Source organism: Enoplosus armatus, chromosome 15 (assembly GCF_043641665.1).
Source record: "Enoplosus armatus isolate fEnoArm2 chromosome 15, fEnoArm2.hap1, whole genome shotgun sequence".
Taxonomy (NCBI): domain Eukaryota; kingdom Metazoa; phylum Chordata; class Actinopteri; order Centrarchiformes; family Enoplosidae; genus Enoplosus; species Enoplosus armatus.
The window spans coordinates 21,936,517-21,963,600 of NC_092194.1; the positions used below are offsets into that span (position 1 = coordinate 21,936,517).

Below are 27,084 nucleotides of genomic sequence, written 5' to 3' on the forward strand. Positions count from 1 at the left end.
TATGAAAATATGAATGAAAGTATGTATGTATGAAAATATGTATGAATGTGTGAAAGTATGTATGTATGAAAATATGTATGAAAGTATATATGAAAATATGTATTAAAACATATATGTATTAACGTATGTATAAAAATATGTATGAAAGTATGTATGAAAGTATATATGAAAATATGTATTAAAATATGTATGAAAGTATGTATGTATGAAAATATGTATGAAAGTATGTATGTATGAAAATATGTTTGTATTAAAATGTATGAAAGTATGTATGTTTGAAAATATGTATGAAAGTATATATGAAAATATGTATGACAGTATGTATTAAAATATGTATGAAAGTATGTATAAAATATGTATGAAAATATGTATGTATGAAAATATGTATGAAAACATGAATGAAAGTATGTATGTATGAAAATATGTATGAAGGTATGTATAAATGTATGTATGAAAACATGTATGAATGTATGTATGAAAATATGTATGAAAGTATGTATGTATGAAAATATGTTTGTATTAAAATGTATGAAAGTATGTATGTTTGAAAATATGTATGAAAGTATATATGAAAATATGTATTAAAATATGTATGAAAGTATGTATGAAAATATGTATGAAAGTATATATGAAAATATGTATGAAAATAAGTATGAAAGTAAATAAGGAAATATGTATGAAAGCATATGTATGTAAATATGAATGAAAGTTTATATGGAAATATGTATGAAAATATGAATGAAAGTATGTATGTATGTATGAAAATATGTATGAAAGTATGTATGTATGAAAATATGTATGAAAGTATATATGAAAATATGTATTAAAATATGTATGAAAGTATGTATGTATGAAAATATGTTTGTATTAAAATGTATGAAAGTATGTATGTTTGAAAATATGTATGAAAGTATATATGAAAATATGTATTAAAATATGTATGAAAGTATGTATGAAAATATGTATGAAAGTATATATGAAAATATGTATGAAAATAAGTATGAAAGTAAATAAGGAAATATGTATGAAAGCATATGTATGTAAATATGAATGAAAGTTTATATGGAAATATGTATGAAAATATGAATGAAAGTATGTATGTATGTATGAAAATATGTATGAAAGTATGTATGTATGAAAATATGTATGAAAGTATATATGAAAATATGTATTAAAATATGTATGAAAGTATGTATGTATGAAAATATGTATAAAAGTATATATGAAAATATGTATTAAAATATATATGAAAATATGTATTAAAATATGTATGAAGTATTTTTGTATTAAAATATTTATGAAAGTATGTATGTTTGAAAATATGTATGAAAGTATATATGTAAATATGTATTAAAATATATATGAAAATATGTATGAGAGTATGTATTAAAATATGTATGAAAGTATGTATTAAAATATGTATGAAAGTATGTATGAAAATAAGTATGAAAGTAAATATGAAAATATGAATGAAGGTACGTATGTATGAATGTATATATGAAAATATGTATGAAAGTATATATGTATGAAAATATGAATGAAAGTATATATTAAAATATGTATGAAAATATGAATGAAAATATGTATGTATGAAAATATGTATGAAAGTATATATGAAAATATGTATTAAAATATGTATGAAAGTATATGAAAATATGTATGAAAGTATGTATGAAAATATGTATGAACGTATGTATGAAAATATGTTTGTATGAAAATATGTATTAAAGTATGTATGTTTGAAAATATGTATGAAAGTATATATGAAAATATGTATGAAAATATGTATGAAAATATATATGAAAGTATGTATTCAAATATGTATGATAATATGTATGAAAGTATGTATGAAAATAAGTATGAAAGTAAATATGAAAATATGTATGAAGGTACATATGTATGAATGTATATATGAAAATATGTATGAAAGCATATATGTATGAAAATATGTATGAAAATATGTATGAAAATATGAATGAAAGTCTATATGAAAATATGTATGAAAATATGAATGAAAGTATGTATGTATGAAAATATGTATGAATGTATGAAAGTATGTATGAAAATATGTATGAAAGTATGTATGTATGAAAATATGTATGAAGGTATGTATGAAAACATGTATGAAAATATGTTTGACAATATGAATGAAAGTATGTATGTATGAAAACATGTATGAATGTATGTAGGAAAATATCTATGAAAGTATGTATGTATGAAAATATGTATGAACGTATGTATGTATGAAAATATGTTTGCATGAAAATATGTATCAAATTATGTATGTATGAAAATATGTTTGTATGAAAATATGTATGAAAGTATGTATGTTTGAAAATATGTATTAAAATATGTATGAAAATATGTATGAAAATAAGTATGAAAGTAAATATGAAAATATGTATGAAGGTACGTATGTATGAATGTATATATGAAAATATGTATGAAAGCATATATGTATGAAAATATGTATGAAAATATGAATGAAAGTATATATGTATGAAAATATGTATGAATGTATTAAAGTATGTATGTTTGAAAGTATGTATGAAAATATGTATGACAATATGAATGAAAGTATGTATGTATTAAAGTATGTATGTATGAATATATGTATGAAGGTATGTATAAATGTATGTATGAAAACATGTATGAATGTATGTATGAAAATATCTATGAAAGTATGTATGTATGAAAATATGTATGAACGTATGTACGTATGAAAATGTTTGTATGAAAATATGTATGAAAGTATGTATGTATGAAAATATGTTTGTATGAAAATATGTATCAAAGTATGTATGAAAATATGTATGAAAGTATGTATGAAAATAAGTATGAAAGTAAATATGAAAATATGTATTAAGGTACGTATGTATGAATGTATATATGAAAATATGTATGAAAGCATATATGTATGAAAATATGAATGAAAGTATGTATGTATGAAAATATGTATGAAAATATGTATGAAAGTATGTATGTATGAAAATATGTATGAAAGTATGTTGGAAAGTATGTATGAATGCATGAAAGTATGTTTGTAAATATATATGAAAGTATGTATGGATGAAATATGTTTTTTTGTAAACATATGTTACATGTGAAAGTATGCATGAATGTATGAACATATATTACATTTCATACCACAAGAGGGCATACTTCACCTTAACAGTTCAGAAAAACTATTTATGAAAGCAAGTAAATATGCATGGGAATATTAATGAAAGTATGAATTTATGATAGTGTGTAAATATGTATGAAAGTATTTATGCATGAAAGAATATATTTAAGTGTTTATGAAAGTATGCAAATGTAAGAAAGTATGTATCAAAGTACTGAAGTACGTAAATATGATGTATGTGAGTATGTAAGTAATCAACCTATGTAAATATATATGAAATTATTAATGAAAGTATGTATGTATGAATCTATGAAAGTATGTAAATATGTAAGTATGTATGAAAGTATTTATCTATCTATCTTGTGTACTGTTAAAGGAGGAGGTACAATAAGCTTTAGTTATAGTAGAAAACCTTTTATGTTGATAATGTGTTGTGTTTTCTGTCAAACTGCCCTTTTCTTTTGTGCCTCATTGTTTGTGTAACTGTACCTGCTGTAAGCGTCTGCTGATGGTACTGTGAGTATTTTATTAATATGGATTGCAGAGAGAGAAGCTGTTCACCTGGTGACAACTACAGGGATCCAAATAAACAATTCAGAACTATATGGCCATTATCTGTATATTTATGTGTGTGTATGTGTGTGTACCTGTCAAGTTTCTGAAGCGTCTCTTAGCCTCGGCTCTCTCCTCAGAGTCGAAATACCAAACTGTGATGGCGTACCTGAAACAGAAACAACACTGACGTTTACTGCAGCTCTTACTCAGTCAAAGGTTTTTACTTTTTTACCGACTTACATTCAGAAGTTCCTTTTGTTGAAGTAGTTTTTCACCCACAGTGTAAAGTGAATACACACTCCAGCAACACCAACATGTTGTTTTTCCATTGAAAAGGAAATGAGTTAAAAGACCTGTACTTTCATAAAAGTGCATGCCAACATGATGCCCCTTTATGTACCTGATGTGACACATCGACTCTCCACAACATTTGAAGCAGCCGATCAGAGTAGCTTCACATTCATGGAAGAGAGAAAAGTCAACAAATAATGAGTATAAGATGCTGTTTGTTCCAGAAAGGACGTGTTAAAAATGTGTTAATGTTATTACACATTCACACCAGCAGGTGACGCCAACTATCTGTGGAGGAAGTGTTTGTCTCCTCCATCACACTGAAAATAAACTGTATTTCAACAAAGAAAATAGCAGCAGTTGTGTGCATTATATTATCATGTGTTTCTAAACTCATCATAAAGGAAAACACACACACACACACCACAAGATTACTGATGTGAACAAACTGTTAACTGTATCAGAAAACATCAAGTACTCAGACGTAGCTGGTGTCTAATGTGAGTCCCTTTTTATGAAACCTGTCAGTCAATCTGGGAGAGACAGCAGCTTCCAATCCTGTGGACTGACTTTCTGTGGTGGGCGGAGCTACACTGTGATTCATCATGAGATTCTGGTTCTTTGTTTTAGTATTTCCTTTTTAGGAGACTTTCTACTTTCAAGAGGGAAATCTTGTACTTTCTACTCTGAGATGAAGGATGTTCACCCAGTGATACTACGAACGATTCCAAATGAAAGCTGTGTTCAGAGGTTTGAGGCATGAACTGAACAGATTGGTTGCTTGGTTACCTGGTGACGTAGGAGGGCTGCACCTCATGTGGGTTCCTGCGGTCGGACCAGAAGAAGAGCAGCCTGTCGAACAGCGGCTTGATGTCGGAGACGTAGGTTTTCCCCTCCGGAAAGATCCTGAGGATGCCGCCGTGCTCCTGATCAACAACAACACAAACATCAGCTGGTTGTGACATTACAGGCTTCTTCCTCTTCCTCTTCTTCTTCTTCTCACAAAGCAGGAAGAGGAAGAGAGCAGCAGTTATTATTTCACAAAACAAACATCTGGAAATTATTGTTGAAACTAAATTTGGGGGGGTTTCTCTCTTTTACTTCTGTGGCGACATCATAACTTAATATATCTCGTTAAACTTTGACATGAAATTCTCAAAATTCAGACGTCATCAGGTGGCTGAAAGTGTTTGTGATATCTGTCAGATAGGCTGATACATTCACATCAGTCCTGATCTTTAACGTTTCACATCATTACAATGTGTTTCACAGAGATCAAACTTCTCTATCACGTCTCTAATCCGACCAAGATCAAAGGTCAGAGGTCAAACAGAGGTCCCTGAACGCACCTTGGCATTCCAGTTCTTGTTGAGGTAGTAGATGCAGGTGATGCAGCGTCCATCGCTGTTCGGGTTGTCCACGTGTTTGACATAACCCGCCCCGTTTCCTGGGTAACACGCCACCATGGCCTGGAGACACACACACACACACACGTTTGATTAGACCTCAGTGTTACACCTGTAACAAGTGTTCCAGTGAGAAAGTACAGTGAAGGCACCGCGCAGACAGCCAGCCTGTGGAAGGGTGGATGAGGGAGTGGACAATGTACTTCCCCTTTGTACTACCCTGGTGTCAACAACACCCTGAGGAACAGAAACAACTGAAGACACAACGGGAGACAAGAAAACTGTTTTTAAAACATTTATAAAAGACGAATGAAACTTCTCACAACTTTCACTTCTTTAGTTCAATGAAAAAAAAAAAGCATCTGAACAAAATCACGTTTATATTCCTCCAACTGAGGCATCTAAAACACCCAGCCCAATGTTTCTTCTCACTATGCTACAAAAATACTTCAACACATAAAAGATTTACTTCAGAATGTAAAACAGTGCGTTACTTCGCGATGCAGAAGAAGAAAAGCAAGAGGGAAGTCCTGTTTCTGTAAAAACCTAAAATAACCTTCGAGATAAAAGCTGATGTGTTGCAGATCAGTTATGTTGAAGGACAAGATTACAGACACTTCCACTGTGTGTGTGTGTGTGTGTGTGTGTGTGTGGTTATTTGCCAATATTTCTTGTGTACACCAGGGGGTGTGTGTTGTGGTTGTGTGCGTACGGCTTCAGCTGCACGTACACAAATTACATACATACGTGCTCATGTTTGCATGCCTTTGTGTGTGTGTCACTCTTACTAGCCTTTTCAGGACTTTCAACCACATCTCATGGTCTTCCTCGTCCTCCTTCATCTATTGTGTATTCATTGATTTCTTGTATATTTTATTAAATATTTTAAATAAAAAAACAAACCAATCAGCCCCTCTTTGTCAGACTCTGGAACTCTTATTTCTGATTACGGCTGATGATTGTAAATATACTTAAATGTCTTCAACCAATAAACAATAGAGTTTACAAGAGAAAAAGATTATCTGCAGTTTCAAACAGTGAGAAAGTCAACGAACCTGCAGCCTCATTTATTTGAAAAGTATCCTGAATCTTAATTAGCTGTAAAGTGCCTACAAAACAGCAATGATAGAAAATGATATTAACTTTTGAGATTGAAATCTGAAATCATACAAAACGGGGGTTTCCCTGCGTCGCCTCCCTGCGTCGCCTCCCTGCAGCGCCGCGACCTTCTGACCCGAGCAGGAAGCGTCCGATAAGCTGAGAGCAGCAGACGGTCATCAGGCGTGAGACTCTGTGTCAAAGTCAACAAAGACTCAAACTGTGGATTTCCTTCCAGGACAAGCAGCTGATCCGCTCGCTAACACACGACCTCAGTGAGGTTATTACAGGCCGCCAGCTGTTTGACATCCAATGCCTTTCTTTATGTGTGTAAGTAAGTACGTTCAGTTTAAGACCAAGCGGAATATTCTTATAAATCATATCAACATTTATAACCGTTAACATACTGATTACAGTAGAGAGGGAAAAGCTTACACTATCAGATTAGGTATTATTTTCCTTTTATTTAACTTTAAAAAGTTTACATAGTTCTTTAAAAGTACAAATACGTTAATAAGTGAATTCTTTACTACATCTACCACAAATAACTTTTTACCCTGTGGGAAACCTCGGCTGTTTTTTAGTGCTTCTTTTGTTCTTTTAAGGGTTGTTCAAGAGTCACTGTTTAACTTTATATCTTACAACACAGCCTTCAATGGAACAGCACATTCACTGTCCTGACATGGAACAGTGGGAATGCCATGTATTATTCTTGAAACATCAAGCTAATAAATACAAAAGGGATTGTAAAAGAATGTCCTTAATACTTGAAGTACTTTGTTGTACTAATATATGGTATAACATAAAAAGTTATACGAGCTTCTATTTGATAAAAGAAAACAACAGAATATATGATTAATGTTTGTTAACAAAACTCTCCAAACCAGGAACCAACAACACTGATTTACAGACTGATTTTAGACCGCTTCATCTTTCACATCTCACTGACCCCCGTGATCACACAACGCCCCCCCCCCACGATCACATCAAACAACACTAAACCACAACACAGTTACGACTTCACTGATGCAACACCTGCAACCACGTCACTAATGACATCCCCTTTCTCTTCAGGGCTTTTATTGTGAAAACCCTTTCATGGTGAAACAAAAGCGTGCGAGGACCTCTGCACCTCTACACGCTCCATAAAATCTCACATCCCGCCTCCTTCCTTTTCTTTACGATCATCAACACACACAGCGCTCCTTACAGGAAGGTCACAGAGTAGATTAACCCTCATCAACCACACGGGTCCCTGAACGCAACATCAACAACAACACACCTTCAGTAACCTGACGTCTGTGTTTACGCACCATTGCATGCACCCACGCCGACGGTGCCCCCTTCCCATTCTGACTGTCTTTTGAAAACCCCCTCTATTGCTCTAACTGTGAAGGGGGAGGTTAGTGGGTGGGGTGGTGGAGTCACGTAGGTCGGGTCTCCTCAGCTGCCAATGACGACAAACCCCCAGCGCTGATAAAGAGCAGCTGACCTGCTCCGAATCCACAGGCGGCCTGCGCTGAGGGGAAGCAGGGAAATCACGCAAGACTGTTTACACGCTGCGCTGAGGCACGTACACACACACACACACACACACACACATCATCATCATCATCATGCAACTGAGCTGCTGTGGTGAAAATAAGTGGAGAGGAAATGATACACTACAACAAAAAAAAGGATTGAAAACAAAACGCCTCTGATAGCTGCTCTCAATGCAACTCCATCTTATCTTTGCAGTAGAGAGGAGGGGGGGGGGGTGTGGTGAGGTCTGTCGTTTGGCAGGTTTCCAGCCTGCTGATGGTTTAATGGCAGAGCTACGTGAGGAGCGTGAGGCTGCGGTCTGCCTGCAGCTCCGCCCCGGATCCAGGACTGGATCTTCTACCTCACCAGCGGCTCCCAAACTGAGGCCAATACTGTAAAAACACGAGTGTTCTGAATCTGATCTCCAGTCAGCATTCACTCTGACTGTATCAGTGATTACACACTGATGACGAGATCCTTCTTATACACATACATCTATTAATCTGCTGGCAGAAATAAATAATTATTAATAAAGCCATTAATGGATTCGTGGATTCAGTTGTTTATTTCTCCTTCTGCATTTTCAGGTTGTTGTTTCTTTGGCTGTTTGTTGATTGAAATGATGCGTTCATTGAGAAACAAAGGTTTGATTATCAACATAGCTGCTGATAATTTGAATCGACTAGTGAACTGTTTCACATACACACAACATGTGAGACCTCTGCAGGGTCCTGGATCAGGTGTGAAGCTGTCAGGGGCTGAAAGTTGGGATCTGGTCGGATCGTAATCTTAAATCTAAAGAGTCCCAGATTAAATGAACACTTTGCCAGCTGGTTGCTTGTGTTTAGACGACATTGAACATCGTATTGTTTCAGTATCGTCCGTACCGTCAGCAGTCAAAGGAAGACGGATTGAGGACATGAGGACGGATTTTACTCCCCAAGTGCTTTAATTTAGTTTTGGATGTGATCACAGAGGAACATACAACTCTTCCAACCCCCAGAACAGGAGACACACAGTGATAGAATTAATGTTACTGTTCATTCAAAGTTTTTACTTTTCTCCAAACAAAAACTGTGAGAAGACAAAAGCTTCTTATCCTGCAGATCTTCACTGTTTATTCTGCTGCAGCATCGCCAGATACCTGTGTGTGAGTGTGTGTGTGTGTGAGTGAGTGTGTGTGTGTGTGAGTGAGTGTGAGTGTGTGTGTGTGTGTGTGTGTGGGTGTGTGTGTGTGTGTGTGTGTGAGTGTGTGTGAGTGTGAGTGAGTGTGAGTGTGAGTGTGTGTGTGTGTTCCTATTGTAACTGGTTGACTTGTTTTCTTAAGAAGTTCCATCTGATAACACACACACACACACAGTGATAAGGGCTCACTGTACACTGGGCGGACATGCTGGGAATGTGTGTGTGTGTGTGTGTGTGTGTGTGTGTGTGCTGAGGAGGAGTGAGGGAGTGAATAATTGAATAAGTGTCTGAGTGAGTACGTGAGAATGTCCACTGCTCTCACACATGAACACGAGTGTGTGTGTGTGTGTGAGTGTGTGTGTGTGTGTGTGTGTGTGTGTGTGTGTGTGTGTCCTCACTACATCTCTGTGTTCATTTCATCATTGAAAGTTTTGGCAACAAACATCCGTTGACCCTTTTTCCCAATTCTGTTCAGTTTTACTTATATGTTGCCCGCTCACAGTCAGCCCCCCTCCCACCATGAGAAGCACTGTGGAGACGGGGGGAGAGGAACAGCTTCCTCCGAGAGGCAGAAACCTCTTCAACGGACGTTTCCGAGACTAAAAACAAATAAAAAGTAACAACTGAAAACAAAAACTGCGATCAAATACACGACAATTTAAATCAACGGATATAACAAACAATGTGACGGACGGACGAATGAATCCGTCACTATTTGAAAGCTCCTGACTGCTGAATCTGTGCTCACCTGATTTGTTTCTACAAGAAGCAGCAGCAACAAAACATGGATGAAAACACACACAGGCAGCACCATGACGTGTATGAACTAGTAAGCTAACATTAGCATTAGCAGGGCAGCGGATGTAAAGATAACAACACCTTCAGACGGCTGCGTTTGATGACCTAAACTAGACTGATCACGTCGCTAAAACTGACTCTGCTCTGGACTCACAGCTGGACTCACAGCTGGACTCACAGCTGCACTTAAACTCTGACTTCAGCAGGAAAAGTGTTAAATCGCTTCACTTTAATGGCTCTATTTAGCATTTAGAAGCACTATACAAACATTTGAGAACAGGCTTAGAACACGATAATGTAGTTGTAAGCAGATATTAAGCAGATAATAACTGTTTATTATTAATGCACAGAGTTCGTCAACAATTATAATTTCCTATGAAGACATATTTTATATTACTACATCTGTGTTTTACTATATTGTCATGCATGAAGCGTCCGTGCAGCAGTTAGCTGTTGACAAATACATGAATAAATATTTACAGCTGCTTAAAACTGCATTACAGTGTGTACTAATACACTTACTCAGAGTTTATATACTGATTATGAGTCCTGAATGTGAACGTGTTCCTGCAGATATTTTTCCTGGGAAAACGCAGCAGATTTAAGGAGGATTCCTGGAGAATAGCCGGATCTACACTCCACATATTCAGCCCGAGTCGACGCGCCATCAACACGTCTGCCTGTACCGTAAATCAACACGCTGCAGCAGCAGAGGACGCAGGACCACAGGACCTGGACCGGGACACTAAATTTCCTGTCCTTCCTGGAGCGTGCTCTGGTTTCTGAAGCCTTGGCTCAGGGCCCAGAGGGGGAGGGGGGGGGGGGGGTCACTGGACTGCTGCCAACAGGCCTACACATTAAAGCAGGAACATATAAGGCCTCTCCACGGACTCCTCAGTCATCTCAACATGTTTCTGCCTGAAACACAGAAAAGCTTCAGTCAACGTGGCTGAAAGAGAGCCCCAAAACTGAGCTGAACTCAGAGAACTAGATTCCAGCTGAGCTCACGGTTTCTCTTTGATTCTGAAAAGCACCTTTTGGACCGAGTGACATTCTGAGGAGGTGCTGAGGAAGACGCCCACGCAAACGTAACATTAAAGAGTCATTTTGTAAAACTGTAAAGCAAAAGTTCCTAAAATGCGACGCTGAACTGCAGCTGTGAAGACAACATGAAGCTGACTGACGTCTGCAGCCCAGTGACTGAGTGGGAATAAACAGCCCAGTGACTGAGTGGGAATAAGCTACTGGAGGTCTGCAGCCCAGTGACTGAGTGGGAATAAGCTACTGGAGGTCTGCAGCCCAGTGACTGAGTGGGAATACACTACTGGAGGTCTGCTGTCCCGGAGAGAGACGAACTCTTCATCTCGCTCTGAATCACGAAGTGAACACGGTCACTGTGAAGACATTATCTTCACTCTTAAATAATATGCGGGATGAATCACGCACTATTCAGATTCATGCCGCAGATATATTTCATGCTGTGCTTCGCTTCGATCCTGCAGTTAAACGGATCATCATCAGTTATTGATAAGAACATTAGTTAACTGGCTGATCAATAACCATCCAGGGACATAAACGTGTGAACGTTTCCAGACCCTCTCTCTTACCTTGGACCTCTCCTGGATCGCCTTGCCCCCGAGCCGGCTGGCGCACACGGTGATCAGCTTATCGATCAGGTTGAGGAGGAAGCTGATCGCCTCGCAGCCGCGCTCCGAGCCGCTCACCCAGGCGATCTTATCCCCGCGGATGCTCCTCCGGTGGACGCCCGGGACGGAGCCGGCCAGCCGGCCGTCCTGCAGCGCTCCGGAGCGGTGCATCTCCTTCACCTGATCCAGCACGAGGTCCCCGGCCAACTCCCCGAGGAGACCGTCCACATAGCAGAAGCCGTGAGCCAGCAGGGCCGGCACGACCCGCTCCGACGCCAGACGCTCCAGGTCCGAGTCCGATACGTGCTGGATGAAAGGCATTTGACTGATACTGAGAGGGGCAGGCTCAAAGTTCTCAGAGCTAAATAACTGTGGTTTTACTAGAGAAGTAGGCCGAGATCAAGTTTAGACCCGTCACTCCTCAGGACCTCCGCGGTGTTTGACTGACAGCTGAGCTCAACAGTAGACACAGAGGACACCCGTTAACTGGTCCTGCGGGTCTAAACGCACGTTGTCACTGAGCTCTTATAGAGATGCACCACTGTCAAGTCAGCAAGTCTGCGAATACACTACTTCCGGTTATCGATTTCAAAATAAATGGCGTGTGGCGCGCAAATTCTATTTTTCGGGTGAAGCGGCCAACAGGTGAACTCAGGACACCACTGAGACACAATTATTACTTTTACAGGAATAGTTACCTGATTACAGCGCGCACACACACACACACGGACCGATAACTGACTGTTAAGTTACATAAATAAAATAATAATTAAGTGTTAATGGTGAAAGTCATTTCACAAGCAAAGAGGGCTTCTCCTCTGTTTTATATGTTTGGGGTTTTGATCTGTTGAGAGAAAAACCAACGTCAAAGCAGCGACACTGGCGAGTCAAGCCTTTATTTTGAAGGCACTGGTTTGAGCTTCCGGGCAGATTCCTGCAGCTTCACAGTGAAAGTGAGACGTGCTGGATGTGATGTTCACTATGAGAGGACTCCCGCTGCTCCTCACACAGCCGCATTATTACTTATTATTATTATTATTATTATTATTATTATGACATGACGTGTGGTTTATAATCAGACACTTGAACTGGACTTGTGGGAAATGTAGTTCAGTTTCAAACAGCAGCACGAGCTGACAGCAGGTCATCAGTCACAGCGCGTGGCTGCTTTTTATTGATAAACTGTCAACAAATTAAAATGCCGCGTGCCCGCGCACTGGGCGTGCCCGCCGCCATTGAGGACTCCACGAGCCGCATGTAGCGCTCACCCCCCCCCCCCTCCCCCTCCCCGCGAGGAAGTAAACCGTGAGCGTGAAGTTCACCTCGTGCCGGGAAAAGACTGAGAGCAGCTGACAAGAGCAGACAGCCAATACAGGATGCTAATATTAATAATAATAATAATAATAATAATAATGTGTAGCTTCTTTTATTCATCAGTCCATCGAATGGAAATATCAATGAGGTGAAAGAAGGTGCAAAGTTCAGTCCTCTGTTTTTTATTTTTATAATAATAATAATAACATCTTGGTCCTGGGTACAAATAAAGCCCCCCCCCAACCTGTGGCTGCTGCGGTACCTCCGGCCGTTGGATCTGGGGTGGACTCTCCTGGGGCAGACACAGAGCAGGACCCTCCCCCCACCCCCCTACCACGAGTCTCCAGCTCTAACTGCTGCTTCGTTTCTGGCTCCAACACCCCCGGCCTCAGCTCCAGAACTGTTTCCAATTCTGTCTGAAACCCTGACCCCACTGCCATTTCCGGTTCCCACCCCTACTGGAAGTCCATCTGCAGCCCCAGCCTCGACCCCACCCTGACTGGAACTCAACCTGAGCTCCCAGAGAAGTCTCTCTAGGTCCAGTGTCGGCCATGTAGCAGCTTTCTCTGGAGCTTTAGGGCCACATCTGATGGTCTCTCTCAGGGGACGGAGAAGAATAACTCTGTTTATTAATAATAATAATACTCAGTACAAACTCCATGAGCTGAGGAAGACTGAGACCTTGAGAGGTTAAAAGGGCAGCAGCTCTCTCACTGACCCCTGTTGCGTTCAAGGACATCTGGAAAAGAAACAACCCTTCTCTGATGACAAAATACCTAATAAGTGCGTATCGGTCCCTCTGTTGACGCAGCCGGTGCAGACGCAGCCGGTGCAGACGCAGCCGGTGCAGACACAGCCTGTGCAGACGCAGCAGATGCAGACGCAGCCTGTGCAGACGCAGCGGTGCAGACGCAGCCTGTGCAGACGCAGCCGGTGCAGACGCAGCCTATGCAGACGCAGCCGGTGCAGACGCAGCAGATGCAGACGCAGCCGGTGCAGACGCAGCCGGTGCAGACGCAGCAGATGCAGACGCAGCCTGTGCAGACGCAGCCGGTGCAGACGCAGCAGATGCAGACGCAGCCTGTGCAGACGCAGCCGGTGCAGACGCGTCACATCGCGCTCCTTCGCTCCCCGGAGCTTCATTTCCGGAGGAATGTGCGCGTACGTGAGGCTCCACACAGCCTCCAGCTTCCTGCTGCCAGATGAAGCGGTGACGGTGTGAAAGAAGCTGTGCCAGCTCTGCCACATGGGCCCGCTGTTAATCAGCACGGTGACACCCGCCGCCCCCCCCCCCCCCCCCCCAGTCAATCAGGATCTGCTGGAAACTGGTTTCAGTGTAAACAGAGGGATTTCTCACAAACTCAGAAACAGACGACAGAGAGCAGGAGGTCAAAGAGCAACTCCTGAGTAAAGCTGCACTAATCAATATTTTCATATTAACGATAAATATATTTTTTTGATAATATTTTTTGAATAATTATACTGCAGTTTCCTTTAGATCTACAGAGCTTTTTGGCCTCTTTTAGCTCCTAACTAGTTTTGGTTTTATCACACATTCAATCTAGAACTAAACCGATAAATCAGCTCATAATTACATCGTATCTGCATATATGTTGGCCGATAAGTAACAAACTGCAGTACAGACATTCAGAATATTTCTTTAAACGAATTTAGAAACAGTGTCCTCATTATGCAATTAATGTTTTATTATTACACAATTTAGTTTGTCCACCGGTTAACACCAAAAAGGAAATATCGGCCAACATCCCCACAACTACCCGCATAGCTGATAACATGTTGTCTTTAACTCTAATATCCTCCAGAAGACGTCAAAGTGGTTAAAAACTACGACTGCAACTCCGACTTTTGCAACTTGAAAAACTTTTAAAATTTTAAAACTGACAGCTGCAGTTTTCCTGCTGTCCAGGTGTTCTGACAAGAGTATGAACACAGCTGTTCGCCAGTAGAGTTGATTCTGATTCTGATCAACAACCAAAAGGCTTTGGAACAACTGTCTTAAGGGATTCTGCACAGAGAGCCTTGAAAAGTCAGCCAAGTCAGTCATACGTGACTGAACTCTGCATGTCTGGCGTGTTTTTGTGCCTCGATGATGGCGGTTCAAACTCCAGTCGGCAGCTTGTTGTGCGTACGTGAGAAGAGCTTCATCGTGTGAGTTAACCAGTAACCAGAGCTCCGCTTCTTGTCTGATCCGCTGCCAGACGGAGAAGGAACCAGCGATTCCTTGGCGGTGTGTGTGCGTGTTGTAATCTGAGCAATAATGCCTGAGGTTTACTTTAGAGTTGAACTGATGTGTTTTTGAAGGCTGAGAGTAACACAGCACGGTTCGATTGAAGCTGCTGATGGCTGATAATCTGCAGATATCAATCTGCGATCATTTTCACGCCCATAAAATCACCAGTAATTCATTTCCCCTGCAGACTTAACAAACGCCTCTGAAGCAGCCTTTAGGGCATCACGGGACGTTTGTTTAGCGTGGGTTATTCAAGTTCATGCATACAGAGTGAGGCCAAAGTAGCACGAACACAACATGGAGATATCTTACAATCCTCCATTTGTGAACCTTGTAAAGCGTCACAGAGGAACTAATGCAGTTTAATACCACAGCATTACTGTGCATCACTTTCAGTATGAATCGACGAGTCAAGGCATGGAGAGTTTTTTGTTGTTTTTAGTTAATATATGCGTTGACTTTTCCTTTTGCTGTTTTCAAAAAACACCATGGATCAACTGCACATTTAGATGTTTCACAGCTGAATCGTCCTGCGAGGAATATAATATAGGAATATATAGTCTCAGCTCTTTTCATCGTTTCCCAACATATCTGTGTTTGTGTCCACAGTGTTGCATATTCTCCGTCTGTGCAGAGGACCGGGACACCAGGCCGACAGCCTCTCTCCCTGTGATTAAAGTACGTTTTTATAACGTCAAACTGTATATTATGTAAGATATGGTTCATGCAGGTTGTGTGTACTGTGTTTCATCTTGTTGGATACCAAAGAGGAAGATGAGGGAGGAGGAGGAGGAGGAGAGCGATGAGAAAGAGGCGGACCCTTCAGCTTCTCAGAGCTGCTAATGTTACAGTGCAGGTGAGTGGAAACGTGATGATTACTGGATAAAAGCAACAGCAGGACGATGTGAAGTCTCCTGTCCTGACGGCTGCAGACGGTACCTGTGAGGTCGCCCTGCTGGCTACAAGCCCAGACTCGGTTCTGGTCTTGTTGAAGAGTCACCTGCCCAACAAATGTTGTACCTGACGTGAAACTCCGAACCCACCTGCAGTCAGGACGAAGCAGAATCCTCCCGCGGAGTCCAGAGAAATGACTCAAGCCAAACCGAACCGAGTCCAATCCAACATGGCGCGGACTTTCTTCGTCGCTCTCCGCCCGGAGTTCTGCTCCGCAGCGGCGCGCTCAGTGCTGCCGCTGGTGGCCGCGGCTGGGTGTCGCACCTCAGTACTGTCGGGTCCAAGGTGACCGTCAGGTACAGAGAGCGAGCATCAAGTGTCTGATCGGACTGATAATCCTGTTTCATTATCCTTTGATTTAAAGAAACTTTATGCCGTTTTCCCTCAGCAGACCGACCTGCTCCTGCTGCTTGAGAGCTGCGTACTGATCAAAGTCTCAATTCAGTTTGTCCAAAGCAAATAACAGAGTTCACCTGGAGGCGTCAGGCAGCAGGTCCGAGCCGATTAGAACACACACTTCTATTACACGTTTTCTCCGACTTCATGTGATGTCAGTTATGGTGGAATATAATGTTGATGGGACGACAAATCTTCACTTGCTCTGTTGGTAACCAGCATGTTCTCTGTCCTGTCACTGTTTGCTGCTGTACGGACCAATACATCTCCTTTGATTTAAATAAAAAACAAAAACATATTCCGGAAAATTCAAACTAAATCAACAAAGAGTTGACTTAACTGGTTTAAGTTACTTCACTAAAACAGCAGTGGCAGCTTCTCTCTCGCTGTTTCTGTATGAGGATCAGACACTGGGAAACACTCCCATCTAGTGTTTAATAGCTGCAATTACAGGGAAAACAACACATTCTGTAAACCTACGTTTAGTTAACGCTGTACAGGACATGACGTTATCACTCACAACTGACTGGTGAGAGCAAAACAAAACAATAGGTCGATCAGAGTAAGCTCAGTTAAAACAAACTGCTTCAGCTTGGTGAAATATCCCTTTAATGATTTCAGTTTTACAACAGTATTTAACATCAGAAGCTCACAAAAAGCACAAATATTTTATTGTATGCGCCATCATTTCAGACTACAAAACTTTACAAATATGTATACAAGAGTATATACACAAAATTGAGAAAAATACATCATTTTGCAGGGGAAAATAATCACAATTTTCTAAGGGATACCAGTAGTAGTACTTATCATAAAATATGATCACATAAAAATGGAACTTCTTAAACATATTTATCATTTCTGTGCAGAGGAAACCATTAATGTTGCCTGCTGGGCAGTTTAAAATAAAAGCAGGAATTTAAAAAAGGACAACGGTGTTGTTTCCAACCCTTGCACCATCACTTGTCATCACTCTGATGCAGTAAGACTACGCTCTGTAATGACATGTACGTATTTAAAGTGTCACTTTATCCATGACCTGACAAATGATCACCATTAGCTTTTACAGACTGATGCACCTGCAGACACACAGGTGACGAGAGAAATGATGAAGCAATGTCCAACTTCAACCCTGCGGGACAATCAGTCATAGACAGACTCCAACTGAGCCAAAGCTCACGTGGTGCTGGATGTTTAAATATAACCGTATACAGGAGGCACCTCCTTTTACGCACATTTGTCAGGCTTTGTTTCCTTTGAAGTCTGAATTTCACCATCTTCATCTCACAAAGACACACCAGTGAGACACTGGTGTGTCTTTGCTGTCTCCAGAGTCATTTAAATGTGCAGGAACTTGCGGTGAGTGTATTAACACCACAGACACCTCCCACACGCGGGTGCAGACTGGTGCAGGCGCTGCATTATTTCAGGAGTAAAATAATAAGCTGCAAATAACATTAATATGTGACAGATCTCAGGTGTGATTGGTTACAGCACTACAATTTTCCACCCCTTCATTTTAACCACCTGCCCCTCTCTCGCCTCTGGCTATCCCATCATGCATCTTGTGAGGGATTACTTACATTCTCCATCACTGCAAAAAAAATGCTTTGAAAAGAGGATGTGAGATGAAGCATGTGGGACATGGTTGAAAGCTCTTAGAATAACTAAGTAAGTGGCTCTTGTGCTTACACAACAACAGATGTGTGTTCCTAAGATCGAGAATGAATCAAGAACACAGGAAGTTACTTCTTCAATGTACAGCAAGTTGCTCATTTAGCAGTTCATGTGGTGCCTCCACCCGACATTCATGATGTTGTAGCAGGTGTTAGCGTTGTTATACGAGCCCGTCTGTTCAAAGTGCTGGGAAATGATGGTGAACGTTGAAAATGGCTGAAGTTTTCTTTCAAAGCAGCTCCTGAGCACTTTGACAATCAGGCCTCCCTCAGATCTGATCCTGCTCTAATAATCATATTTGGCAAAAAAAAAATGGAATAAAAGTATTTTGTCCATCAGCCGCTGTGTTTGCCGACCCTGCATAAAACTCTAAGACAACAATGGTTTGATGTCTTAATGGAATAAAAATAAAATTATCCTATCACTCCAAACATCCACACATCCATATAATTTACACATTTTCAAAACAGTAAGGTGCGCTCGATTTACGGAGATAGAAATATGTGAAACGAAACCAAGCACACCCTCTAAGGCCTTAGCTCCAAGCCCAACATTGTTCACAATCCCAGATATTTCAGTGAAGGAGAAATCGTCCCAGGGAATAACCTCGTCCAACATGGCCTCCAGCACGACGTTCAAAACTTTGGCCACTGATATTGAATTGGCTTCAGAAGAAAGGAGAGAAGTTCTGCCTCAACACGGTTGGAAACCATCCCCTCCTCAAGCCCAGGAGATGGCAGACAGACAGGCTGGCAGGCTGGAAGATGGACAGACAGGAAGCCAGAGACAGGCGGGACCCGTGGGTGGACGGGCGGCGCCATCGTGTCATTGGACGACCTCGAAGTAGTGCAGGATAGCCATGATGTGCTGCGGCATGAAGACGTAGCCGGTGTAAACGGCCATGCCGGCCACAGAGATCAGCAGGGAGTCTGAAGAGGAGACGTTAAGGAAGAACTTCTGAAGGAGCAGAGGTTCACCAACGTCTCTGCAGGGGAGCTGAAGAAACTGTCAACAATCAATAATCTGTTAGACTTAGAATCACTTTCACCTCCTGATGTTGTGTCCATCCAAACACTTAACGATGATAAAAAGAGGAAGACCTACTACAACTATTTTTGCCATCATTTGATTTTTTTCAGTCTTTCAAATACTGCAAAACACGACACACTCCCATCAGAAGTGAGGTTTATGTCAAGATTTTGTAGCCTGATTATCAGCCAAATAAGCCAGCCTTCATATGAAACTCATTGCTGCTTTACTTCTTTGTAGTTCGACTTGATAACAAAATCACCAGCATGATTCCTGAGCAGCTGGGGAATTTAACATTTGATGGGGAGCAGCACTCAGGCTGATAACGAGCAGAAGAACAACAAACACACAAACACACCTTACCCTCAGGGAAGACGAGAGACACGCTGAGGGTGACACCAACTGTAGGAAGACGATACATCACGCACATAATGTGATACTGACTGCTTCCTGCACCGCCACAGATCAGAGTACAACCATAACACCGTTAACAAGATACACTTTAATTATTAACCGCCGATCCTGACTTTCCGGATTCAAGTTTAGCTTCTGTTTATCAAACTAAAAACTAAAGCTAGAAACACACGATGTATCTAGTATCAACTAACATGAGTGAGTCACCAGACTGCTGAGCCTCGACGCCGCCCAGTCTCGTTTCGTACACGCTGAACTCCGTTGACAATTCGACCTCTTTAATGCATTTTTACTTGGAGGCAAAAGGTGCGATGATAGCACAACAACGTTTGAGAACCTGTCTTGACCACCAACGTTAGTGAAGAGTATTGAACTCCGCACTCATACATGAACGAATTGTTATTACAAATGTATTTTTCCTCTTCAGTCAAACATGTTAGCGACTAGCGAGAAGTTTAGAGTCAATCATGCAAATTTCCCTTTAAAATGTTATGTGTTCAACGATCCTTCGCTTGAAGGTGAATGCGCGTACTTTGTAGAACAAAATGTGAGACTTTAACTTAAAGTACTAGGTTTGTTCCTTAATTCAGCGTTCATTAAAAAATAGAAACGTTATTCAGTTCAAAAATACAATCTGTCCTCTAACACGCTAGCGACTGGTGAATACTTACGATTCATTTGAATTTTAACGAAAACAATGACCGACCGGTACATTGTTTGTATGCCGAATTTATCATAATCCCCTATACATTTGTAATATGCTTCAACTGATATGTCACATCACAATTTAGATACGTTTACCCACTAGAAGATTTAGCGTTATGTATCCGGGTAAGAGCTAGGTTAGCTCCGCTGACGTTCGAGCTAAAGTTAGCACATTAGCTCGTTCAGTCGTCTCAAGTTATTTCACACGGAAAAGGATACTGAACACCGTCCTCTCCCAGGGCTCCAGCATGTACAGCGCCGTCACCAGAAGATATTGGTAGTAAAACCAGGATAACTGCTTCCAACAGTCACCCAGCGCCATGGTTCTAACTTCACAAACGCCAACTTATTTTTATTTCCTCAGTTTTTTTCTTTCTACGTGATTCGGACGTATGACGTTTAAGCATAAGGTGCTCATTTTCAGCCAATCACAATTCTGTATTCGAGTGTACGCTCTGACGTAGCGCAGGGAGTTCCAACATCCTGATTTCAAAATAAAGCGCAGAATGAGTATGAGAGCACTTCGTAGTTCGCATGGAGCTAGTTTTATATAACTGGCAATTATCACATCATGCATACTGTGCTCATGTTCTCCCTCCTACTACTTTTCACACTTTCAGAGCAGAATTACTTTGAATAACTTTGTCATACTACATACTCGTTTTCTTTGTCTTTAATTTCATCCATGCTTGTGTTTTCAGTGTCCCATGAAGAAACCCAACAATGAACTGATCCCACTAACGAGTTATCTACTGATAATGTATACCTTATGCCTCTGTGCCATAGAATTCCATTGCTGTCCAAAAACACATCAATGATGGTGACATGTTGCTTCATTACCATTCGCTGTTTATTTTAACTCAATCACTAGAGCACCAAATGTGGGTTAATCTGCCACAGAAAATAGTCAAATGCACTCTAGCCTCCTGTTTTAGTAACATTTGATAAGAACTACCAGCTGTTAATTTACTGTTACAAACCGAACAAACTATACATTTGTTCTTGAAAAGTAAAGCCCAGAGGATCAGTAAACCAAACAAAAACTACACTGTACAGGTTTTCACTGTGAGTTTATACAAAATTACATTTATTCTAGTGGATGCTTTGAGAAATGTCAAGATTTGTTAACTTAGAAACAAGTTTATTTGCAACTGTAAAATGTCCCTCAGTATACAATTCTTGGTCACAATTCTTAAAATGTTAGGCACACACTATAATGCAGTTGTAAGCAGATATAAGGACATGTTTAAGTGTTTATTAATGTACAGTATTTGTCAATTATCTGTTTAAACAGCAGCCTCCACTTGTGGGTGCCCACTGGAGGAGTTATAGTTGTTGAAATACATAAGTAAACACTTATATCTGCTTACAACTACATTATAGTGTTATAAACACATTTATTCAATGTTTATATACGGATTATGAACGCTGTTACCAGGAAGCCATATCAAAAATGCTGGGATGTGAAAAAAAAAGGGTATCAGCCAATATAACTCTATCCAGCTTTTGTAATTCTCAAATATTAATATGGGTATCAGCCTTAACATTCAGGCTCTTGTATATTCAGTCCAGTAGAAGCACTGATGACCATCTCAGCTGCAACAAGCAGATTTTCAGTGTCAAATTCCAGTTTTTGTAAGATATTTTAAAACTTTTACAGAAAGGAGATGTGCTGCTGACTTTCACTGCTATCCAGAATCCTTTTCTCCTCATCAGGTAAGTGAATGACAAACCATGAGAGTGGAGTGTTCATAGGCTGATTCTGGCTGATCGACCGATGCACTCAGAGCGACCACAGCGGGATTCTTTCCTCTCAGCCAGGACGCTAAAGAAGCAGTCAGGCTGCTTCTTCTTCTTCAGTGCTGCAGCTGAAGAAGCTGAGTGCTGCTGAGGGTGAAGAGTCAGAAACAAACCCATGAAATAAAAAACTGTCTGCTCGTCTGTCTCAGCAGTGGCTGGCCAGGATGTTGAAGAAGTGGTAGACCTCGTCCTTATCGAACACGGCCACCTCGGTGGAGCACTCGGTGCACTGAACCGGGTGGTAAACCTCATCAGCATCCATCCCCGCGGGCGTCGGCTCGGGAGCTTCGTCTGCCGCTGTTTCTGTTTTCTGTCCCCTCCTCCTCTTCCTGTTCCTCTGTTTCCTCTCCTGCTGCGTTTTGTAGCGTAACACCTCGTCTTTCTTCACCATGCAGTTCATGACGAACATGGCTCGATACTGCGTCCGGTACTTGTCATGCCTGAGTGGACAGACACAGCCACGATAAGTCACTTTGGTTTGAAATAAACAAATCAGTCGATATTTCATCTGTAAATAAGGCTGAAGAGAACAGCTGAGGGGTTTTTACACAACTTCAGCTGGAGAAATCACTTCAGCTCTAAACCAATCATTTAAAACTGAAATGATTAATTGATTAGTTGATCCATAGAAATTATTATTGAGATCATCGGCATTTTGGCTTGAGAATGACAATGTAAATGAAAAAGTAATGGTCAGACCAATCCATAATGATAATTATCGTTAATAGGTATGACTTGATGACTTTTAAAACCTCCAAATCTCAAAAACACAATTTTGAAAATGACTATTTTCTTCCACATCAGACTTTGGTGGACTGTGAAAAGTTTCCAAACCAAACAGAAACCATTCTGGGCTGGTCGTTTTGAAAGGCACGTCCTGTCATGTTTGAAGGTGCCTCCTTGTACAAACAAACCATGTTGTGAAGGCTCACCTCTGACAGTCCAGGCAGAGCGTCGTCATGCAGGCGGGACAGTTGAGGACGGCGTCGCTGCTGGGTAAACCCTGAGACTGACGAGGCTGCGGCCCAGACACTGCAGCTGGTCGCTTTCTGTTGTGATACCTGCACAGGAAGTCAAGAGGCTGAACGACTACAGGGAGAAAAATCTACTGACCCTGTCGATCTCGTCTGGACAAACAAATGGTCCATAGCGTTAGCGACTCCCTCTGAGCATCTTACCTTCTCCTCCTGGCGTCCACCCAGGCCTGGTCCCTGTCGTCCTCGTCGGGGTCGTACAGCAGCTCGTCATTGGTCAGTATGGTCCGCTGTTTCCGCCTCCGGCCAGTGGAGCTGCCTGCAGAGGAAACACAGAGATTTAGGTTTTAAATGTATTCTAATGATGTGTCTTATCGATTTAATCGTTCATGGTGGTGACATGTTTACTTGTTGACAGTAGAAACATTCGTGCTTACTTGGTGTGTCCTCCCCCTCTGAATCAGAGTCGAAGTAAACCTCATCATACATTCTAGAGTTGGGAAGTCCAGGACCGTCGACACCTCCTCCCTGGCTTCCTGAGGTTTCTGCTGGAGAATGAACACAAAAACATCAGCAACCACGTCCTGTCTCACGGAGCAGGACTCGTGGGTCTGCGACACAGTTGAGACGGCGACCATGAACCGCAACAGATGGACAAAATACTGCATTCACATGGAAGTGAAAAGTGCACCAGAGAACAGAGTGACATCCTTACAATCCAAAGTATCTCCAGTATAACAGATTATAGACTTTTCTTTTCATGGAAATAGCAGGTTGGTGTTACCTGCTGTTGATGGTCCCCAGGTTCCTTCCAAGGTCTTGATGGTGGAGCTGAGCTCCGCCTCCATCTCCTTCTCGAACTCATCCCCGCTGGACGACTCGCTCTCCCCCGTCAGATACTCTCTGATCAGCTTCTTCTTCTGCTCCGGAGTCCCGTTCAGCAGCACGTCCAGCTCATCCTCCGAACTGAAACGACAGAGAGAAGTTCTCATTCTGCAGGCTGACCCCCCCCCCCCCCCCATAGAGAGATGTGATGTGACATCTTCATGACCAAAGGATGAATTGACTAATTGAGAAATCTACATTGGAAATGATTGATACTAGCCCTACCTCCAAACCCTATCTTATAAAATGAACAAATATAAAAACTCCAGTTAGTTTTAGCAGTCATGAGTACTGCTGCTTTGTTGAACTTTCAAATGTGGAAATATTCAAAGTCCGTATATAAATGTAAATGTTATAGTGTCAAAGTAAGCCAAGTGTGGATTATACACGTTACACAAAGCATAATATTTGAATCAGTGGCTTTTTGTCCACATATGGATGTTTGTATGTCTCCCCGCGGGGTGTTCATTTATATTATGTGAACGTCTTTTGTATGTTTGTATTGAAAGTATTATTGTAGTATTTATACAGAAACCATCATCGGTAGGAATGAACACTAACAGCTAACAGTTCTGCCACCACTTATAAAACTTTTCCACGTGTAGAGAACAATCAGAAACAGCTCGCCTGTCTTCAGCCTGTTCCCGTTTGTTTACATGTTAGCATTCAGCTAGCTAGCAGCACGTTAGCCTCATGGTGCTAAAGCTCCACCGTTTTAAAGCTAACCGTTTTATTTGACTCCTACCTGCTCTCCGCTCTCTCCTCGTCGCTCGGCTCCTCGATCTCATACGAGTCAAAGTCCTGTGGTTTGTTCAGTTTGTTCATTTTCACAGGTTGACAAAGTTCAAGTACAAGAACCGGAACTGCTAGCGAGTTAGCAACAAGCTACCAATGACTTCCGCCTCCTCTTCTTCTTTAGTTTGGTTAGACGGAAATGCGCAAACATTAAAAGGAAACACTATCGCCATCTATTGCTTGGAAAGGGGATTAAGCCATATGTGTATAATATACATATATATATATATATATATATATATATATATATATATAGTTTGATATAGATAAATAAGACAGAGCTTTGACAAACCTTGATTAATAATTCCAATTAATTTTCTGTTTAATTTAAAGTTGACAGCTCAAAATATTTTTATTTACATTTGTATGAAATTGTTTATATAGATATTTAATTTTTGGATTTTTATTTTTACAATTAAGATTTTAAAAATAAGATCAAATAAAATAAAATCTGTTGATCTTAGATCTCCTGATTTGTTATTATTCTTTTTCTTTGGGGGGGGTATGGATTTCTTCCTGTATCTCAAATGCAAAAACTTAAATATTTCTCTCTCCCTACATTATAAACAAATCTCAGGTACAACAAAGTACTTCTTTATTTAACCCTGTCTTGTGCACCTAATAAGAAGTGGGTTTGTGGCAAACAAATGACCCAAACAAATGAAACAACTCTTCACTTGCTGATTGAAAACCAAAGCTCCCAGACTGTTGATTGATATTAAAACTGTTAACATTTGATGAACCTTTAATGGGGATGCTAAATCACTAGAAACAAAAGCCTGACTCGCTCTCACTTCTTAGCTTCCTACAGCTCTTCGTTCCACATGTGAAGCTGCAAACTGCAGCTGTTGCAACAAACCACCACTAGGTGGCACCAACAGATCAGAGATTTCAGAGGCCCAACCTCGCCTCCCCCTCTCAAAGGTCAGGGCATCTGAAGGTTCATTTGAAGGCCTCGGCCATGAAATGATATAAGGAATGAAAAATTATCATTTAATATACAACGTAAATCAGTGGCTTCCCATCAGCAGCAGATGATCAACAGATGTTGATCTGCACGTTGACCTTTGACCTCTGTGTGGCAGTGAAATGAGGAGAAAGATTTTCCCTCCCTACGAGGATGAAATTTGTTGTTTTCCTACTTGAAGTTCACGTCTTCACACGGAAAGCTTCAGTCTTTCAGTCTTTCGTTCGTGGCTTCATGATATTCCTTCCGCCTGTGGGGTCGGACACAACATCAGGTCGGATGGAAGGTCACAGTCGTCGTGTTTGTGTGAGAGGTCACAGTGAACTTATGTTCACGTTTATCTTCACCATCAACAATCACCATCGTCATCATCATCAGAAACTTGTAGAAGAGGAAGTCCATGCAGACCATCACAGTTTTATAGTCTCCATGTGGGAGTGTTTGAATGCTGGAGGAGCCCAAACCTCAAAACAGACCTGAGCTCCCTCGTGCAGTTTATTCATCACAGCTGCTTCCTTAAGCTTTTCGATGGGAGGGAAAAGGGACTGTCTTCCCTCACAGGGTGAGGACTGACTGTCAGTCCAGTCTGCAGATAACAGGAAGAGGTTTGGAAGAACTGGACAGATGTTACGGTCACCGCCAGATGTGTTCTGGACGATCCGATCAGATTCCACTAACAGCTCCATGAACGCGAGAGGTTCCTGATCCAGACCAGATATTTACACACAGACCACAGTGAGAGAAATGAACCAGATTTGTGTTTGAATGTATGTGCTCAGCTTCCTGTGCCTCGGTTCTCTGTTTGTGTGTTTATGTCTTCCTCTGTTTTTGTTTTTCTGTCTGTGTGTGCTGTTTGTTTTGTGTCTTTTCCCTCCAGTTTGTCCTTTAACGTGTCTTTCTGTTGTGTGACTGTGTGTCAGAGTGTGTGTTTGTGTGTGGAGCTGCTGGGTGACATTTTCCTTTCCAGGTGTGACATCTCGATTCCCTGACAGCCTCTTCTGCGACACACACTAAACAACTCCTCTCTGATTTTACCTGCCTCCCACACACACACACACACACCTCGCCGACCACCTCTGTCTCAGCTCTGCAGCTCGACAAGCTAATTTAGCCAATTACACACAGGTGTGATGCTAATTTCCCCGAGCTGGCAGCCAGCTCCCGGAGGAGGTAAAAATAACGAAATTACACTCATCTGTCCCCCTGCCGGCAGGCGGGCTCTCCCACTGGGTGTCGACTCCACCGCCACCACAAAACACACACAGGAGAAAAAAAACACACACTCTGTTGGCTTTG

At 41.0% G+C, this 27,084-nt stretch overlaps 3 protein-coding genes across 4 annotated transcripts in view; all 3 read right to left on the bottom strand.

The window, feature by feature from the left end:
• Nucleotides 1-11,948, bottom strand: part of egln3 (egl-9 family hypoxia-inducible factor 3) — a 28,445-nt gene extending 16,497 nt beyond the window's left edge. Inside the window, exons 1-4 of the mRNA XM_070920431.1 lie at nt 11,589-11,948; nt 5,320-5,439; nt 4,760-4,896; nt 3,772-3,845 (exon numbers count right to left, since the gene is read on the bottom strand). Of these exons, the coding sequence (XP_070776532.1) occupies nt 3,772-3,845; nt 4,760-4,896; nt 5,320-5,439; nt 11,589-11,948 (691 nt within the window). The remainder of the gene's footprint in view (nt 1-3,771; nt 3,846-4,759; nt 4,897-5,319; nt 5,440-11,588) is intronic.
• Nucleotides 11,949-17,134: 5,186 nt separating this feature from the next.
• Nucleotides 17,135-20,694, bottom strand: sptssa (serine palmitoyltransferase, small subunit A). Its single transcript, XM_070920312.1, has 2 exons — nt 20,587-20,694; nt 17,135-19,148 (listed from the first exon to the last, which is right to left on the bottom strand). Exons 1-2 carry the CDS (start codon nt 20,687-20,689, stop codon nt 19,045-19,047), a joined length of 207 nt encoding a protein of 68 aa, XP_070776413.1. The 5' UTR covers nt 20,690-20,694; the 3' UTR covers nt 17,135-19,044.
• Nucleotides 20,695-21,497: 803 nt separating this feature from the next.
• eapp (e2f-associated phosphoprotein) lies at nt 21,498-24,868 on the bottom strand. 2 transcript variants are annotated; one of them, XM_070920610.1, is made up of 6 exons: nt 24,772-24,868; nt 23,926-24,107; nt 23,579-23,677; nt 23,346-23,460; nt 23,100-23,228; nt 21,498-22,607 (listed from the first exon to the last, which is right to left on the bottom strand). In XM_070920610.1, exons 1-6 carry the CDS (start codon nt 24,849-24,851, stop codon nt 22,313-22,315), a joined length of 900 nt encoding a protein of 299 aa, XP_070776711.1. In that variant the 5' UTR covers nt 24,852-24,868; the 3' UTR covers nt 21,498-22,312. The 2 variants fall into 2 exon arrangements, with proteins under 2 accessions (XP_070776711.1, XP_070776710.1); XM_070920609.1 differs by having other exon boundaries at nt 23,579-23,689.
• Nucleotides 24,869-27,084: the final 2,216 nt, after the last annotated feature.